Source organism: Sebastes umbrosus, chromosome 11, assembly GCF_015220745.1.
Source record: "Sebastes umbrosus isolate fSebUmb1 chromosome 11, fSebUmb1.pri, whole genome shotgun sequence".
Taxonomy (NCBI): Eukaryota; Metazoa; Chordata; class Actinopteri; order Perciformes; family Sebastidae; genus Sebastes; species Sebastes umbrosus.
This window is the reverse complement of record NC_051279.1, coordinates 20056946-20076218: the sequence shown is the minus strand read 5'-3', so window position 1 is coordinate 20076218 and position 19273 is coordinate 20056946. Positions and strand designations below refer to the sequence as shown.

Sequence of the window (19273 nt, the reverse complement as noted above, 5' to 3'; positions counted from 1 at the left end):
ACTGTTCGTCATAACTTTTTTTTTATTTGTGAACAGATATAATTAGTGAAACATTATTTAAAAGATTTTTTTTTTTTCTGAATCTGCTCTTCTGATTTATAGAATATGATTTTACAGGGCAAACATTTCCAGAAGAATTAAATGTTCAGACTTAAGGCTGTGATAAATAATAAAATAATCATTTAACTAGTAATAATAATGGTCCAAAATGATGTAAAATGCTTAGTTTTAAGTCAAAAACCTTCAAATTTTCTTAGGGGAGGACCCCAAACCCAATATCTCCTCCTATCTTTTATTCATACATATCACAATATTCATAACCACAGTCATACAGAGAATAAGGAGACCATTCCTTTCCTGTGGTTTAACTGTGTGTTGTCTAAGCGTTAAGAAATAACAGAAAACCTTAGGATCATAATTAACTCATAGTAACCATGTAGGTATTTATCACACTAAAACAGATCTGTTCTTTACAATTCCAGGTGTAGAAATCATTTACAATTGCATTTTTTGTTTATTCATATCATGGATAACTTCATACCGAAGTGTCACTAACTGACTTATCTTTGCTTCTGCTGATGACCGTAGACGTTTTGTAGGTGTGAGAGCGAGAAACCTCATCCTGGAAGGCATTCTCCAAAACATTCAGGATGGATTTATGAACTCTGTCTTTGAAATCTTGTCCCATGAACACATACAGCAGTGGGTTCAAGCCACTGTTGAGAGAGGCCAGGCTCTTTGCTATAGGAACACCAATAGTGGTGACATGGTGTAATGTTTTACTATCATAAGTAGGCCTGAAATTCACCATCTCAATTAATTCCATGATGTGAAGTGGAGCCCAGCACAGGAAAAAAGTGGTGATAACTGCGGCGACGATCTTAAAGGGGCGACTTGACTGGCTGGCCAGGGTGCGGTTTCTTCTGATACGATGGATTATCACAGCATAACAGGAGACAATGACAGTGAAGGGGACAAGAAATCCCAGGAGGAAGCGAGTGATGGTCATGGCCTCATCACGAAGCTGTATCACAGACGATGTTTCATTACCAGAAAGAACATAGTTGTTGAAGCAGTTGATGATTTTGTCATTGTTAGATGACGGCTCAGTGTCCCTGAAGATGAAGTCAGGAATGCTGAGAATCAGAGCCAGTACCCAAACACCCAGACTCACACAGGACGCCTTGCGTACACTCCGGTGGTTCTGGGCCCAGACGGGCAACACCACAGACACACATCTGTCCACACTGATCACCATCAGAATGTAGACACTGGCAAAGATGTTCAGAGAGGTTATAGTGGAATGAAGTTTGCACATGAACTGGCCAAAAGGCCAGTGGAAATCCAAAGCCATGTAGGTCACTCTCAGGGGCAGGAATGCTGTGAAGAGGAAGTCGGCCACAGCCAGGTTGAGGAACCAAACTGTGTTAACGGTTTTCTTCATCTTGAACCCGGTCACCCAGATAACCACTCCATTCCCGAGCACACCAAGGACAAAGGCCAGACAGTAAACAACGAGGGACAAGGTGTTGAGAGACTGTCTCAGCTCTGCATACTTGTCAAACAAAGAGACATTTGCATGAGATACATCTGTTGTATTGATGTGATAGAAAGGTACAGTAGTAAATTTCTCCATTGTTGTCTTGAGACCTGCAATGACATCATGAAAAATAAATGAAAAATGTTGATGAATCATCAGAGTCTACTCACATTAAACCACTTTATCCTTCTTAAGCAAGAAGAATGCTAGTATGAACACACACACACACACATATATATATATATATATATATAGTTTACTTTTAATTAAATTCAAAGGATGACATATTGTTGTTCTAAGGATAACAGTTACCTTTCTCAATGATCATCAGTCGTTTGAGGATGTGTCTGCAGCACCAGTAAAGCCTCATGCTACAGATTAGACTCCTGATATGACGTCAGCGTCATTGAGGCGGGATCATATGTAGCACGCAGTAATTCATGACAAAAAATCATGAACTCTCAAAAATCCCCGTGACAAATTCCAGTTGTTCTGCAAGTCCACTTTTTTCAATGACTAATATTAAGAATAATTATTGTTCATTTATATAATTAATTTGTTTAACCTTGATTCTTTTGTCTGCTGTTCTTAATTGCATTCCTGAATATTTATGTTTTGTTAATCAGGAAGAAATGGAGGCAACTATATATGCTACTTTGGACAGACGCAAAACCAGAAAATTACACAATTTAACAAGATGGTTTTGGATGGTCTCTCTGGCCCATCTTTGAGCCTCTGGAGCATGTGGGTCTGGGTATTTTGTCTACCAAGAAGACCTCGATCCCCTTAGCCCTCTTCTAATGAAAGAGAGCAGGGGATCTCTACGCTCTCTGTTTGTCCACTTCTCCTGCATGTCCACCAGTGAGGATGGAGATGCAGTAGACTAAATTTCTTGCAATGACTTGTCTGTCTTCTTCAAAAGCTACACAACAGAGCCTCTGTCATTTGGGACTCTCCAAAAGAGAAATCAAAAAGTAACCAAAGAACTAAATCCTTAAGCTGTGGGTTGTTAGACGACTATGGATCGATGCGGAATGAGATCATATTTGCTTGATGTAGAGAGTGTAATAGCTCTGTGTCACTGTCTGAACTGGTCTCTGAACAGGTTATTTGCAGCATTTATCATTCATTGAGGGTTGCTGAGCAGTTTTATAAAATAGTAGGCTACTCCGTCCCTGCCACTGTTCACTTGAAAGCTGGACACATCGACTATGCTGCCTGTGTAGATTTATCTCTGCAAGCAAAAGAGAATATATCATTTACTGATATTTTATCAAAAGCGATGTTAGTATATGAGGAATGCACAAGCCTAGGTTATCAGTCCTTCCTGTCAGCATCACATGTTACTCTTTCTCAATCATATTTCCTCTGAAATTTAGAAACACTGATGTACAACTGATATCTTTACTTTGGAAATGACGTGTCAGTTTGAACAAGCACAAAACTTCCCCCCAAACACTACTAGCAGTACTTTATTATCAGTCAAATAAACAAATACACATCGATCGGTATGGCCTTGGCTGAAATGTTCCTACAATTCACCCACAGATCTAATGTCGCCTCTTTTTAATTTAACAGTGACAAATGATGTAAACAATATCTTTCACACAGAAAATAACATTGTGAAATTATACAGGAGGATATAAATGTTCTCATGAGTTTTTTCCCCCAAACTGTCCAAACTATTTCACTAATAAAATGAACACATTTTAATATAAATGTTACCTAATGGAAATTATCAGAACAATATCAATTCAGGGTGTAAAAAGATACTGGTAATAACTGACTTTGGCAAAAAAAGCATTCTCAAAATATTCAAAGAAAATCATAACGGACTAATTGTCATGATTTCACCTTGGCAGTCTAGTTTTCCTTGTGTTTCCTCTTTTTCCCTGCCCTTTTGTCTCTGTGTGTTTTTCCCTGTTTGTCTAGTCTGTCAGTGTGTTGGGAGGTGTGGCTTTCCTCCTCCTCCTTCTCCTGGTCAGGCACTGCTGGAGCAGCTGACAGCAATTAACCTCATCACACACACCTGCAGTATATCTACCCCGGTCTTCCTGCCAGATTGTTCTGTTGCCCTCAGTGGTACAAGACATATTCAGGCCCTCTTAGTAAATTGCTCTTGACTTTGCTTATGTTTGTGTTTTGGGATTTTTGGACTCACCTTGTTTTGTTCTTTGCTCAGGTCTGTTCACCTGCCAGCTGTTGCTGCTTCCTGGTTCCAACCTGCCTGCTCACTCCTACACTCTGCTCCTCCTCGACCTGGATCCTTACCTTAGTTACTTACCTGCCTGTTCACTCTCAGACGCCATTCCACCTCTCGGAGCTCAAGTTCTGTCCACCTGGAAGGATTCCTGGACGCCCCCTCTCCGTGCCCCCCGTTCCGTGATTTAAGTATTGACATTATTACTGCCTTGTTTCGGACCTCCAGGAACCCCAGCCCTATTCACAGTACCTTTTAATAAATTATCATTGTTACACCTTTAAAAGACTTGTGTTTGTGTCTGCATTTGAGTCCACGCTATTGTTGAACCAGAACATAACACTAATGAGGTACCCACTTTGTTGACCAGAATACATTCATGAAGGGAAAAAAAACTGGAGCAAATTCATTTATTTTTTTACCTTTAATATCACAGAAAGTGCAACAAACAAGCTTCCATTATTAAATAAAATCAATGTGCTGCAGTCTTTATTTCCCTCTAAAGTTTGCTATGCTTTGTCTGAGAAGCACCAGATTCTGCAGGCGTTGAGGAGAGAACCCCCTTTTGACCTGGCCTACACTAAAATATGTAAAACAGTTCCCTCTGCTGGTCAATTAATATAATGAATGAAGTCTATAATAAGAAATAGACTATCAAGAGTATATCCTGTATCACTGTATGATACTAGAGAAAGAGATTCTAGGCACAATCTTTTGTTAAATTATATTGTGATTATACATCACAGTGGGGAGTCCACATAACATTTTAATAATGTAAAATAATAGCAAGATAAATTAACCATTTATGATTCATATAATCAAATAAAATATATTAGAATAAAGCTTTCATAGACAGTCTTACATATAGAATAAATGGGCCATTTCCTTTTTCTGCTGTTCTGTGTTGTTTGACGGTTACGTCATATTTGTTGATTAGACTATAGCCTGTCCTTACAATAAAGAAAACTGAAATATTTATCAAACTAGCAGTCCAAATTCAGGTGAATCACTTCCTATGGTGTCGGTACATGGAAGGCAACAATGTAGATTGGTGGCGTCTGGGTGCTCATTAAGAAATATACATTTCAGGGGAATTTGTGTGGTTAAAATCACCTTACAGGCCAAAGGAGCAAAATCAAAATACAAAATCTACATCCAAAAATGGTGCAGATATAAACAACTGGGACTTGTATTGTGTGCGTGTTTTCTTTGCTGTTTTGTAAGTGACAGATGTAAAAAAACACAAAGCTCCCTTTGTCGACAAGACTTTATTTTTTCCAGGAAATGTCATTTTACAATTTATTATCTACAAACCGAATCATTAATTTACAGATTCATTGAAGAGTAAAAACAAGTTTCAAATAAAACTAAAACAAAATACATTAGAATAAAGCTTTGATCGACAGGTTCAGGGTCTGAAATTAACTTTTTTCACTGCTGCTGTAATTTATCAATACAATGTTCACGTCCTTTTTGTAAAATAATTACTGAACTGTTCGTCATAACTTTTTTTTTATTTGTGAACAGATATAATTAGTGAAACATTATTTAAAAGATTTTTTTTTTTTTCTGAATCTGCTCTTCTGATTTATAGAATATGATTTTACAGGGCAAACATTTCCAGAAGAATTAAATGTTCAGACTTAAGGCTGTGATAAATAATAAAATAATCATTTAACTAGTAATAATAATGGTCCAAAATGATGTAAAATGCTTAGTTTTAAGTCAAAAACCTTCAAATTTTCTTAGGGGAGGACCCCAAACCCAATATCTCCTCCTATCTTTTATTCATACATATCACAATATTCATAACCACAGTCATACAGAGAATAAGGAGACCATTCCTTTCCTGTGGTTTAACTGTGTGTTGTCTAAGCGTTAAGAAATAACAGAAAACCTTAGGATCATAATTAACTCATAGTAACCATGTAGGTATTTATCACACTAAAACAGATCTGTTCTTTACAATTCCAGGTGTAGAAATCATTTACAATTGCATTTTTTGTTTATTCATATCATGGATAACTTCATACCGAAGTGTCACTAACTGACTTATCTTTGCTTCTGCTGATGACCGTAGACGTTTTGTAGGTGTGAGAGCGAGAAACCTCATCCTGGAAGGCATTCTCCAAAACATTCAGGATGGATTTATGAACTCTGTCTTTGAAATCTTGTCCCATGAACACATACAGCAGTGGGTTCAAGCCACTGTTGAGAGAGGCCAGGCTCTTTGCTATAGGAACACCAATAGTGGTGACATGGTGTAATGTTTTACTATCATAAGTAGGCCTGAAATTCACCATCTCAATTAATTCCATGATGTGAAGTGGAGCCCAGCACAGGAAAAAAGTGGTGATAACTGCGGCGACGATCTTAAAGGGGCGACTTGACTGGCTGGCCAGGGTGCGGTTTCTTCTGATACGATGGATTATCACAGCATAACAGGAGACAATGACAGTGAAGGGGACAACAAATCCCAGGAGGAAGCGAGTGATGGTCATGGCCTCATCACGAAGCTGTCGCAGCTGATTCACAGACGGTGTTTCATAGTCATCAGAAAGAGCAAAGTTGTTGAAGCAGTTGATGATGTCGTCATTGTTAGATGACGGCTCAGTGTCCCTGAAGATGAAGTCAGGAGTGCTGAGAATCAGAGCCAGTACCCAAACACCCAGACTCACACAGGATGCCTTGCGTACACTTCGGTGGTTCTGGGCCCAGACGGGCCACACCACAGACACACATCTGTCCACACTGATCACCATCAGAATGTAGACACTGGCAAAGATATTCAGAGAGGTTATAGTGGAATGAAGTTTGCACATGAACTTGCCAAAAGGCCAGTGGAAATCCAAAGCCATGTAGGTCACTCTCAGGGACAGGAACGCTGTGAAGAGGAAGTCGGCCACAGCCAGGTTGAGGAACCAAACTGTGTTAACGGTTTTCTTCATCTTGAACCCGGTCACCCAGATAACCACTCCATTCCCGAGCACACCAAGGACAAAGGCCAGACAGTAAACAATGAGGGACAAGGTGTGGAGAGACTTTTTCAGCTCTGCATACTCGTTGTCGTCATACAAAGAGCCATTTGCATGAGATACATCTGTTGTATTGATGTGATAGAAAAGTGCAGTAGTCATTTTCTCCATTGTTGTCTTGAGACCTGCAATGACATCATGAAAAATAAATGAAAGATGTTGATGAATCATCAGAGTCTACTCAGTTTAAACCACTTTATCCTTCTTAAGCAAGAAGAATGCTAGTATGAACACACACACACATATATATATATATATATATATATATATATAGTTTACTTTTAATTAAATTCAAAGGATGCCATATTGTTGTTCTAAGGATAACAGTTACCTTTCTCAATGATCATCAGTCGTTTGAGGATGTGTCTGCAGCACCAGTAAAGCCTCATGCTACAGATTAGACTCCTGATATGACGTCAGCGTCATCGAGGCGGGATCATTATGTAGCACGCAGTAATTCATGACAAAAAATCATGAACTCTCAAAAATCCCCGTGACAAATTCCAGTTGTTCTGCAAGTCCACTTTTTTCAATGACTAATATTAAGAATAATTATTGTTCATTTATATAATTAATTTGTTTAACCTTGATTCTTTTGTCTGCTGTTCTTAATTGCATTCCTGAATATTTATGTTTTGTTAATCAGGAAGAAATGGAGGCAACTATATATGCTACTTTGGACAGACGCAAAACCAGAAAATTACACAATTTAACAAGATGGTTTTGGATGGTCTCTCTGGCCCATCTTTGAGCCTCTGGAGCATGTGGGTCTGGGTATTTTGTCTACCAAGAAGACCTCGATCCCCTTAGCCCTCTTCTAATGAAAGAGAGCAGGGGATCTCTACGCTCTCTGTTTGTCCACTTCTCCTGCATGTCCACCAGTGAGGATGGAGATGCAGTAGACTAAATTTCTTGCTATGACTTGTCTGTCTTCTTCAAAAGCTACACAACAGAGCCTCTGTCCTTTGGGACTCTCCAAAAGAGAAATCAAAAAGTAACCAAACAACTAAATCCTTAAGCTGTGGGTTGTTAGACGACTATGGATCGATGCGGAATGAGATCATATTTGCTTGATGTAGAGTGTAATAGCTCTGTGTCACTGTCTGAACCGGTCTCTGAACAGGTTATTTGCAGCATTTGTCATTCATTGAGGGTTGCTGAGCAGTTTTATAAAATAGTAGGCTACTCCGTCCCTGCCACTGTTCACTTGAAAGCTGGACACATCGACTATGCTGCCTGTGTAGATTTATCTCTGCAAGCAAAAGAGAATATATCATTCACTGATATTTTATCAAAAGCGATGTTAGTATATGAGGAATGCACAAGCCTAGGTTATCAGTCCTTCCTGTCAGCATCACATGTTACTCTTTCTTAATCACATTTCCTCTGAAATTTAGAAACACTGATGTGCAACTGATATCTTTACTTTGGAAATGACGTGTCAGTTTGAACAAGCACAAAACTTCCCCCCAAACACTACTAGCAGTACTTTATTATCAGTCAAATAAACAAATACACATCGATCGGTATGGCCTTGGCTGAAATGTTCCTACAATTCACCCACAGATCTAATGTCACCTCTTTTTAATTTAACAGTGACAAATGATGTAAACAATATCTTTCACACAGAAAATAACATTATGAAATTATACAGGAGGATCTAAATGTTCTCATGAGTTTTTTCCCCCAAACTGTCCAAACTATTTCACTAATAAAATGAACACATTTTAATATAAATGTTACCTAATTGAGATTATCAGAAAAATATCTATCCAGGGTGTAAAAGGATACTGGTAATAACTGACTTTGGCAAAAAAAGCACTCTCAAAATATTCAAAGAAAATCATAACGGACTAATTGTCATGATTTCACCTTGGCAGTCTAGTTTTCCTTGTGTTTCCTCTTTTTCCCTGCCCTTTTGTCTCTGTATGTTTTTCCCTGTTTGTCTAGTCTGTCAGTGTGTTGGGAGGTGTGGCTTTCCTCCTCCTCCTTCTCCTGGTCAGGCACTGCTGGAGCAGCTGACAGCAATTAACCTCATCACACACACCTGCAGTATATCTACCCTGGTCTTCCTGCCAGATCGTTCTGTTGCCCTCAGTGGTACAAGACATATTCAGGCCCTCTTAGTAAATTGCTCTTGACTTTGCTTATGTTCGTGTTTTGGGATTTTTGGATTCACCTTGTTTTGTTCTTTGCTCAGGTCTGTTCACCTGCCAGCTGTTGCTGCTTCCTGGTTCCAACCTGCCTGCTCACTCCTACACTCTGCTCCTCCTCGACCTGGATCCTTACCTTAGTTACTTACCTGCCTGTTCAATCTCAGACGCCATTCCACCTCTCGGAGCTCAAGTTCTGTCCACCTGGAAGGATTCCTGGACGCCCCTTCTCCGTGCCCCCCGTTCCGTGATTTAAGTATTGACATTATTACTGCCATGTTTCGGACCTCCAGGAACCCCAGCCCTATTCACAGTACCTTTAATAAATTATCATTGTTACACCTTTAAAAGACATGTGTTTGTGTCTGCATTTGAGTCCACGCTATTGTTGAACCAGAACATAACACTAATGAGGTACCCACTTTGTTGACCAGAATACATTCATGAAGGGAAAAAAAACTGGAGCAAATTCATTTATTTTTTTACCTTTAATATCACAGAAAGTGCAACAAACAAGCTTCCATTATTAAATAAAATCAATGTGCTGCAGTCTTTATTTCCCTCTAAAGTTTGCTGTGCTTGGTCTGAGAAGCACCAGATTCTGCAGGCGTTGAGGGGAGAACCCCCTTTTGACCTGGCCTACACTAAAATATGTAAAACAGTTCCCTCTGCTGGTCAATTAATATAATGAAGGAAGTCTATAATAAGAAATAGACTATCAAGAGTATATCCTGTATCACTGTATGATACTAGAGAAAGAGATTCTAGGCACAATCTTTTGTTAAATTATATTGTGATTATACATCACGGTGGAGAGTCCACATAACATTTTAATAATGTAAAATAATAGCAAGATAAATCAACAATCATTTATGATTTCATATAATCAAATCAAATATATTAAAATAAAGATTTCATAGACAGTCTTACATATAAAATAAATGGGCCATTTCCTTTTTCTGCTGTTCTGTGTTGTCTGACGGTTACGTCATATTTGTTGATTAGACTATAGCCTGTCCTTACACTAAAGAAAACAGAAATATTTATCAAACTAGCAGTCCAAATTCAGGTGAATCACTTCCTATGGTGTCGGTACATGGAAGGCAACAACGTAGATTGGTGGCATCTGGGTGCTCATTAAGAAATATACATTTCAGGGGAATTTGTGCGTTGGAAATAACCATACAGGCCAAAGGAGCAAAATCAAAATACAAAATCTGTGTTGTCTAAGCGTTAAGAAATAACAGAAAACCTCAGGAACATAATTAGCTCATAGTAACTATGTCGGTATTTATCACACTAAAACAAATCTGTTCTTTACAATTCCAGCTGAGGAAATAATTTACAGTTGCAGTATTTGTTTATTCATATCATGGATAACTTCATACCGAAGTGTCACTAACTGACTTATCTTTGCTGCTGCTGATGACTGTAGACGTTTTGTTGGTGTGAGAGCGAGAAACCTCTTCCTGGAAGGCATTCTCCAAAACATTCAGGATGGATTTATGAACTCTGTCTTTGAAATCTTGTCCCATGAACACATACAGCAGTGGGTTCAAGCCACTGTTGAGAAAGGCCAGGCTCTCTGCTATAGCACCACCAATATCATAGACATCGAATAATGTGTCACTACGATAAGTAGGCCTGAAATTCACCATCACAATTAATTCCATGATGTGAAGTGGAGCCCAGCACAGGAAAAAAGTGGTGATAACTGCAGCGATGATCTTAAAGGGGCGACTTGACTGGCTGGCCAGGGTGCGGTTTCTTCTGATACGATGGATTATCACAGCATAACAGGAGACAATGACAGTGAAGGGGACAACAAATCCCAGGAGGAAGAAGGTGATGGTCATGGCCTCATGACGAAGCTGTCGCAGCTGATTCACAGACGGTGTTTCATAGTCATCAGAAAGAGCAAAGTTGGTGAAGCAGAAGGTGACGTTCTTACCAAAAGGCTCAGTGTCCCTGAAGATGAAGTATGGAGTGCTGAAAATCAGAGCCAGTACCCAAACACCCAGACTCACATAGGACGCCTTGCGTACACTCCGGTGGTTCTGGGCCCAGACGGGCCACACCACAGACACACATCTGTCCACACTGATCACCATCAGAATGTAGACACTGGCAAACATGTTCAGAGAGGTTATAGTGAAATGAAGTTTGCACATGAACTTGCCAAAAGGCCAGTGGAAATCCAAAGCTGTGTAGGTCACAAGCAGGGGCAGGAACGCTGTGAAGAGGAAGTCGGCCACAGCCAGGTTGAGGAACCAAACTGTGTTAACGGTTTTCTTCATCTTGAACCCGGCCACCCAGATAACCACTCCATTCCCGAGCACACCAAGGACAAAGGCCAGACAGTAAACAAAGAGGGACAGGATGTAGAAAGACTCTCTCAGCTCTGCATACTCGTCATACTCGTCATACTCGTCATACTCGTCGTCGCCTAACAAAGAGCCATTTGCATCTGATACATCTGTTGTATTGATGTGATAGAAAGGTGTAATAGTAATTTTCTCCATTGTTGTCTTGAGACCTGCAATGACATCATGAAAAATAAATGAAAAATATTTTTTTAATGCCAGTCTCTTCTGCTTAATTAAAAAAAGTGCTCTTTTTTTTTGCACATATAAAACAGGAGCCAATGTTGATGAATTATCAGTCTACTCACATTAAACCACTTTATCCTTCCTAAACGAGAAGTAGGTTAGTTTAAACACACACATACACATATACATATATATATATAGTTTACATTAGTTAAATTCAAAGGATGACATATTGTTGTTATAAGGATAGCAGTTACCTTTCTCATTGATCATCAGTCGTTAGAGGATGTGTCTGCAGCACCAGTAAAGCCTCATGCTATTAATAAGACTCCTGTTATGACGTCAGCGTCATCGAGGCGGGATCATATGTAGCACGCAGTAATTCATGACAAAAAATCATGAATTCTCAAAAATTCTCATGACAAATTCCAGTTGTAATGCAAGTACACTTTCTTTCAATGATTATTATTAAGAATAATTTTTGTTTATTTATATAATTTATTTGTGAACACAACACACATGGGCCTAAAGATCTCTAAACAGTTTTTAGGTAGAAAAAATGTTGGGGCAATCACATGTTCCTCTTTCTTAATCAGATTTCTTCTGAAATTTAGAAATACTGATGTGCAACTGATAGTTTCGAAACTGTGTCTGTTTGAACGAGCACAAAACTTTCTCCCAAACACTACTTGCAGTACTTTATTATCAATCAAATAAATAAATATACAACAGTATGGCCTTGGCTGAAATGTTCCCACAATTCATTCAGAGTTCCAATGTGGCCTCTTATTAATTTAACAGTGACAGATGATTTAAAAAATATCTTTCACACAGAAAATTACATAATGAAATTATACAGGAGGATATAAATGTTCTCATGAGTATTTTTCCCCAAACTGTCCAAACTATTTCACTAATAAAATGAACACATGTTAACATAAATGTTACCTAATTGAGATTATGAGAACAATATCTATCCAGGGTGTAAAAAGATACTGGTAATAACTGACTTTGGCACAAAAAGCATTCTCAAAACATTCAAAGAAAATCATAACGGACTAATGAGGTACCCACTTTGTTGACTAGAATACACTAATGAAGGGGAAAAAAGACTGGAGCAAACTAATTGATTTTCAACCTTTAATATCACAGAAAGTGCAACCAATCAGTTTGCAATAAAATCAATCAATGTGCAGCAGTCTTTATTTCCCTGTAGAGTTTGCTCTGCTTGGTCTGAGAAGCACCAGATTCTGCAGGCGTTGAGGAGAGAACCCCCTTTTGACCTGGCCTACACTAAAATATGTAAAACATTTCCCTCTGCTGGTCAATTAATATAATGAATGAAGTCTATAATAAGAAATAGACTATCAAGAGTATATCCTGTATCACTGTATGATACTAGAGAAAGAGATTCCAGGCACAGTCTTTTGTTAAATTATATTGTGATTATCAAAAAACATTTTGAGATTTCTGCAGGAATTGCATTTTTCGGCGATTGGATAGCGAGCATTTCTGTTTTGGAAACTGCTCAGAAACCCTCTTATTGTCAATCTACCTAGGAAAGCCATCCATCCTCTGAATTCTCTAGGTCTGCAGTTTGTGGTTGTAAAGTTTCATGAGGCTGTGATTATCCTAGAGGTCACCACAGGCCATTTTATAGAGTGAGGTAAGGTTTAAAAAAATGGTCTAAAGTCAAATGAAATGGCTACTACTGGGACTCACATCATCACACATGAAAACAATTAGGCCATTCCTTTCCTGTGGTTTTACTGTATGTTGTCTAAGTGTTAAGAAATAACAGAAAACCTCAGGAACATAATTAGCTCATAGTAACCATGTCGGTATTTATCACACTAAAACAGATCTGTTCTTTACAATTCCAGGTGTGGAAATCATTTACAGTTACAGTATTTGTTTATTCATATCATGGATAACTTCATACAAAGCGTCACTAACCAACTTATCTTTGCTTTGGCTGATGACCGTAGACTTTTTGCAGGTGTGAGAGCGAGAAACCTCTTCCTGGAAGGCATTCTCCAAAACATTCAGGATGGATTTATGAACTCTGTCTTTGAAATCTTGTCCCATGAACACATACAGCAGTGGGTTCAAGCCACTGTTGAGAAAGGCCAGGCATGTTACTAAAGAATACCCAATAGTGGTGACAAGGTGTAATGTGTCACTACGATAAGTAGACCTGGAATTCACCATGGCAATTAAGTCCATGATGTGAATGGGAGCCCAGCACAGGAAAAAAGTGGTGATAACTGCGGCGATGATTTTAAAGGGGCGACTTGACTTGCTGGCCAGGGTGCGGTTTCTTCTGATACGATGGATTATCACAGCATAACAGGAGACAATGACAGTGAAGGGGACAAGAAATCCCAGGAGGAAGTGGGTGATGGTTATGGCCTCATGACGAAGCTGTCGCAGCTGATTCACAGACAGTGTTTCATCGTCATCAGAAAGAACATAGTTGGTTAAGCAGTTGATGATTTCGTCATTATTAGATGACGGTTTAGTGTCCCTGAAGATGAAGTATGGAGTGCTGAGAATCAGAGCCAGTACCCAAACACCCAGACTCACACAGGACGCCTTGCGTACACTTTGGTGGTTCTTGGCCCAGACGGACCACAGCACAGACACACATCTGTCCACACTGATCACCATCAGAATGTAGACACTGGCAAAGATGTTCAGGAAGTTTATAGTGGTGACAAGTTTGCACATGAACTTGCCAAAAGGCCAGTGGAAATTCAAAGCTGTGTAGGTCACAATCAGAGGCAGGAATGCTGTGAAGAGGAAGCCGGCCACAGCCAGGTTGAGGAACCAAACTGTGTGAACGGTTTTCTTCATCTTGAACCCGGCCACCCAGATAACCACTCCATTCCCGAGCACACCAAGGACAAAGGCCAGAGAGTAAACAACGAGGGACATGATCTTGAGAGATTTTCTCAGCTCTGCATACTCGTCATACAAAGAGCCATTTGCATGAGATACATCTGTTGTATTGATGTGATAGAAAGGTGCAGTAGTATTTCTCTCCATTGTTGTCTTGAGACCTGCAATGACATCATGAAAAATAAATGAAAAATGTTTCTGAAATTTTAATGCCAGTCTCTTGTGCTAATTTAAAAAAACTTCCTCCCTTTCTTGCGCATATAAAACAGTAGCCAAAGTTGATGAATTATCAGCCTACTCACATTAAACCACTTTATCCTTCCTAAACGAGAAACACAAATATATATATATAGTTTACATTAGTTAAATTCAAAGGATGACATATTGTTGTTATAAGGATAACAGTTACCTTTCTCAAAGGTTCATCAGTCGTTTGAGGATGTGTCTGCAGCACCAGTAAAGCCTCATGCTACTAATAAGACTCCTGATATGACGTCAGCGTCATCGAGGCGGGATCATTATGTAGCACGCAGTAGTTCATGACAAAAAATCAGGAATTCTCAGAAATTCTTCTGACAAATTCCAGTTGTTCTGCAAGTACACTTTCTTTCGTTGATTATTATTAAGAATAATTATTGTTTATTTATATAATTTATTTGTTTAACACAACACACATGGGCCTAAAGATCTCTAATCAGTTTTTAGGTGGAAAAAATGGTGGGGCAATCATATGTTCCTCTTTCTTAATCAGATTTCTTCTGAAATTTAGAAACACTGACGTGCAACTGATAGTTTCAAAACTGCGTGTCAGTTTGAACGAGCACAAAACCTTCTCCCAAACACTACTGGCAGTACTTTATTATCAATCAAATAAATACATATACAACAGTATGGCCTTGGCTGAAATGTTCCCACAATTCACCCACAGATCTAATGTCGCCTCTTTTTAATTTAACAGTGACAAATGATGTAAAAAATATCTTTCACACAGAAAAATAACATTGTGAAATTATACAGGAGGATATAAATATTCTCATGAGTTTTTTCCCCAAACTGTCCAAACTATTTCACTAATAAAATTAACACATTTTGACATAAATGTTATCTAATTGAGATTATCAGAACAATATCTATTAAAGGTGGAAAAAGATACTGTCAATAACTGACTTTGGCACAAAAAGCACTCTCAAAACATTCAAAGAAAATCATAACGGACTAATGAGGTACCCACTTTGTTGACTAGAATACACTAATGAAGGGAAAAAAAGACTGGAGCAAATTAATTGATTTTCAATCTTTAATATCACAGACAGTGCAAAAAAAAAATAGCTTCCTTTATTAAATAAAATCAACGTGCTGAAGTCTTTATTTCCCTCTAAAGTTTGCTGTGCTTGGTCTGAGAAGCATCAGATTCTGCAGGCGTTGAGGAGAGAACCCCCTTTTGACCTGGCCTACACTCAAATATGTAAAACAGTTCCCTCTGCTGGTCAATTAATATAATGAAGGAAGTCTATAATAAGAAATATACTATCAAGAGTATATCCTGTATCACTATATGACACTAGAGAAAGAGATTCCAGGCACAGTCTTTTGTTAAATTATATCCTGATTATACATCACGTTTGGAAGGTTCAAATAACGTTTTAATAATGTAAAATAATAGCAATTTAATAGCAAAATAAACAATAATATATGATTCAAATAATCAAATCAAATACAGAATAAGAATAAAGCTTTCATAGACAGTCTTACATATAAAATAAGTGGGCCATTCCCTTTTTCTGTTGTTCTGTGTTGTCTGACGGTTACGTCATATTTATTGATTAGACTATATAGCCTGTAATATTTAAAAATATTTATCAAACTAGCAGTCCAAATTCAGGCGAATCACTTCCTATGGTGTCGGTACATGGAAGGCAACAACGTAGATTCATCTGAAGGCTGAGAACATGAAGATTAATGTGAGATGCAGCTCAGCACTCTGTGTCAAGTTGTTCTAGTCATAAATCAGAAATAAACATGAATTAATTAATAGATTAATTAATAAATCAATCAATCAATCAATTATTTTAAATGAATTGTAAAAATGTATAAGGGTTTAAAACATTATGATCGAAGTAAATTCATATGATGACCATCCCCATGCTCTATTATGTCTCATAAGTTGTTGCACCATTTTTTGTTATTTGTTACACAGATTTGGTGCTAAATTTAACCATTTCTTACCACTCAAGAATTGATAAAAATGATCAATAGCCCCTCCACAATACCACATTAAGACACCAAGACCTTGAGGAACACCATCGAAAAAGCCATGCTGTGATTTGGTACATAATTAGCTCATAGTAACCATGTAGGTATTTATCACACTAAAACAGATCTGTTCTTTACAATTAAAGGTTTGCAAATCATTTACACTTACAGTATTTGTTTATTCATATCATGGATAACTTCATACCGAAGTGTCACTAACTGACTTATCTTTGCTGCTGCTGATGACCGTAGACTTTTTGTTGGTGTGAGAGCGTGAAACCTCTTCCTGGAAGGCATTCTCCAAAACCTTCAGGATGGATTTATGAACTCTGTCTTTGAAATCTTGTCCCATGAACACATACAGCAGTGGGTTCAAGCCACTGTTGAGAAAGGCCAGGCTCTCTGCTATAGGATACCCAAAAACAGTGACAAGGTGTAATGTTTTACTTTGATAAGTAGGCCAGAAATTCACCATCTCAATTAATTCCATGATGTGATACGGAGCCCAGCACAAGAAAAAAGTGGTGATAACTGCAGCGATGATCTTAAAGGGGCGACTTGACTGGCTGGCCAGGGTGCGGTTTCTTCTGAGACGATGGATTATCACAGCATAACAGGAGACAATGACAGTGAATGGGACAACAAATCCCAGGAGGAAGCGGATGATGGTCATGGCTTCCTCATAAGGCTGTATCACAGACGGTGTTTTATAGTCAACATTAAGAGCAAAGTTGGTGAAGCAGTTGGTGATGTTGTCATTGTTGTAAGACGGCCTAGTGTTGCTGAAGATGAAGTATGGAGTGCTGAGGATCAGAGCCAGTACCCAAACACCCAGACTCACACAGGACGCCTTGCGTACACTCCGGTGGTTCTGGGCCCAGACGGGCCACACCACAGACACACATCTGTCCACACTGATCACCATCAGAATGTAGACACTGGCAAACATGTTCAGGACGGTTATAGTGGAATGAAGTTTGCACATGAACTTGCCAAAAGGCCAGTGGCAATTCAAAGCTGTGTAGGTCACTCTCAGGGACAGGAACGCTGTGAAGAGGAAGTCGGCCACAGCCAGGTTGAGGAACCAAACTGTGTTAACGGTTTTCTTCATCTTGAACCCGGTCACCCAGATAACCACTCCATTCCCGAGCACACCAAGGACAAAGGCCAGACAGTAAACAACGAGGGACATGGTGTGGAGAGACTTTCTCAGCTCCTTGTCGTCATACAAAGAGCCATTTGCATGAGATACATCTGTTGTATTGATGTGATAGAAAGGTGCAGTAGTAATTTTCTCCATTGTTGTCTTGAGACCTGCAATGACATCATGAAAAATAAATGAAAAATGTTTCTTAACTTTTCATGCCAGTTTCTTGTGCTAATTTAAAAACGTCCTCTTTTTTGTTGTTGTTGATGAGTAATCGGAGTCTACTAACATTAAACCACTTTATCCTTCTTAAACAAGAAATAGGCTAGTATGAACACACACACACACACACACACACACACACACACACACACACACACATACACACACACACACACACACATATGTATATATATATATATATATATATATATAGTTTACTTTAATTAAATTCAAAGGATGCCATATTGTTGTTATAAGGATAGCAGTTACCTTTCTCAATGATCATCAGTCGTTTGAGGATGTGTCTGCAGCACCAGTAAAGCCTCATGCTACTAATAAGACTCCTGATATGACGTCAGCATCATCGAGGCGGGACTATATGTAGCACGCAGTAATTCATGAAAGAAATCATGAATTTTCAAAAAGTCTTATGACAAATTCCCGTTGTACTGCAAGTCCACTTTTTTAGGTGGAAAAAATGGTGGGGCAATCATATGTTACTCTTTCTAAATCCGATTTCCTCTGAAATTTAGACACACTGACGTGCAACTGATAGTTTCGAAACTGTGTCCGTTTGAACGAGCACAAAACCTTCTCTCAAACGCTACTGATAGTACTTTATTATCAATCAAACAAATCAAATAAATACACAACAGTATGTTCTCATGAGTATTTTCCCCCAAACTATCCAAACTATTTCACTAATAAAATGAACACATGTTAACATAAATGTTACGTAATTGAGATTATCAGAACAATATATCTATCCAGGGTGTAAAAAGATACTGGTAATAACTGACTTTGGCACAAAAAGCATTCTCAAAACATTCAAAGAAAATCATAACGGACTGATGAGGTTCCCACTTTGTTGACTAGAATACACTAATGAAGAGAAAAAAAGACTGGAGCAAACTAATTGATTTTCAACCTTTAATATCACAGAAAGTGCAACCAATCAGCTTCCATTATTAAATAAAATCAAACACTAGCTCACGAGTTTCACTTGAAGGCACCATTTGATAACACAAATTAATTTTGTAAACCTGTTTAAATGTCTATCCAATCTTTCCGGCTGGTAGCAGTCTACGAACAGAGAAGGCAGAGGAGCTGAAAACGACGTTTAAAGGACAGTAACAAAAAACAGTCTCCGTTTACTAAACTAGCGAAGAAGGCCACCGCAGCAACAGAGGCTTCGTTTAGTGGCGCACATCCTAACGAAACACAAAAAGCTCTTGGCGAGAATGTAATAGAGGCGATTACTGTGGTGGCTGAA

General features: G+C 38.6%; 5 protein-coding genes across 5 annotated transcripts; all 5 read right to left on the bottom strand.

The window, feature by feature from the left end:
• Positions 1-303: 303 nt before the first annotated feature.
• Positions 304-3437, bottom strand: LOC119497581 (chemokine-like receptor 1). Its single transcript, XM_037785809.1, has 2 exons — positions 3395-3437; positions 304-1650 (listed from the first exon to the last, which is right to left on the bottom strand). The coding sequence occupies exon 2, from the start codon at positions 1634-1636 to the stop codon at positions 536-538; it is 1101 nt and encodes a 366-aa protein (XP_037641737.1). The 5' UTR covers positions 1637-1650; positions 3395-3437; the 3' UTR covers positions 304-535.
• Positions 3438-5535: 2098 nt separating this feature from the next.
• On the bottom strand, positions 5536-6892 carry LOC119497576 (chemokine-like receptor 1). Its single transcript, XM_037785803.1, has one exon. It carries the CDS (start codon positions 6884-6886, stop codon positions 5768-5770), a length of 1119 nt encoding a protein of 372 aa, XP_037641731.1. The 5' UTR covers positions 6887-6892; the 3' UTR covers positions 5536-5767.
• A 3378-nt stretch (positions 6893-10270) lies between these two features.
• On the bottom strand, positions 10271-11460 carry LOC119497574 (chemokine-like receptor 1). Its single transcript, XM_037785802.1, has one exon. It carries the CDS (start codon positions 11448-11450, stop codon positions 10311-10313), a length of 1140 nt encoding a protein of 379 aa, XP_037641730.1. The 5' UTR covers positions 11451-11460; the 3' UTR covers positions 10271-10310.
• Positions 11461-12809: 1349 nt separating this feature from the next.
• On the bottom strand, positions 12810-18292 carry LOC119497570 (chemokine-like receptor 1). Its single transcript, XM_037785796.1, has 2 exons — positions 18271-18292; positions 12810-14539 (listed from the first exon to the last, which is right to left on the bottom strand). Exons 1-2 carry the CDS (start codon positions 18284-18286, stop codon positions 13380-13382), a joined length of 1176 nt encoding a protein of 391 aa, XP_037641724.1. The 5' UTR covers positions 18287-18292; the 3' UTR covers positions 12810-13379.
• Positions 16618-17949, bottom strand: LOC119497599 (chemokine-like receptor 1). The gene has a single exon (XM_037785834.1). The coding sequence runs from the start codon at positions 17929-17931 to the stop codon at positions 16831-16833; it is 1101 nt and encodes a 366-aa protein (XP_037641762.1). The 5' UTR covers positions 17932-17949; the 3' UTR covers positions 16618-16830.
• Positions 18293-19273: the final 981 nt, after the last annotated feature.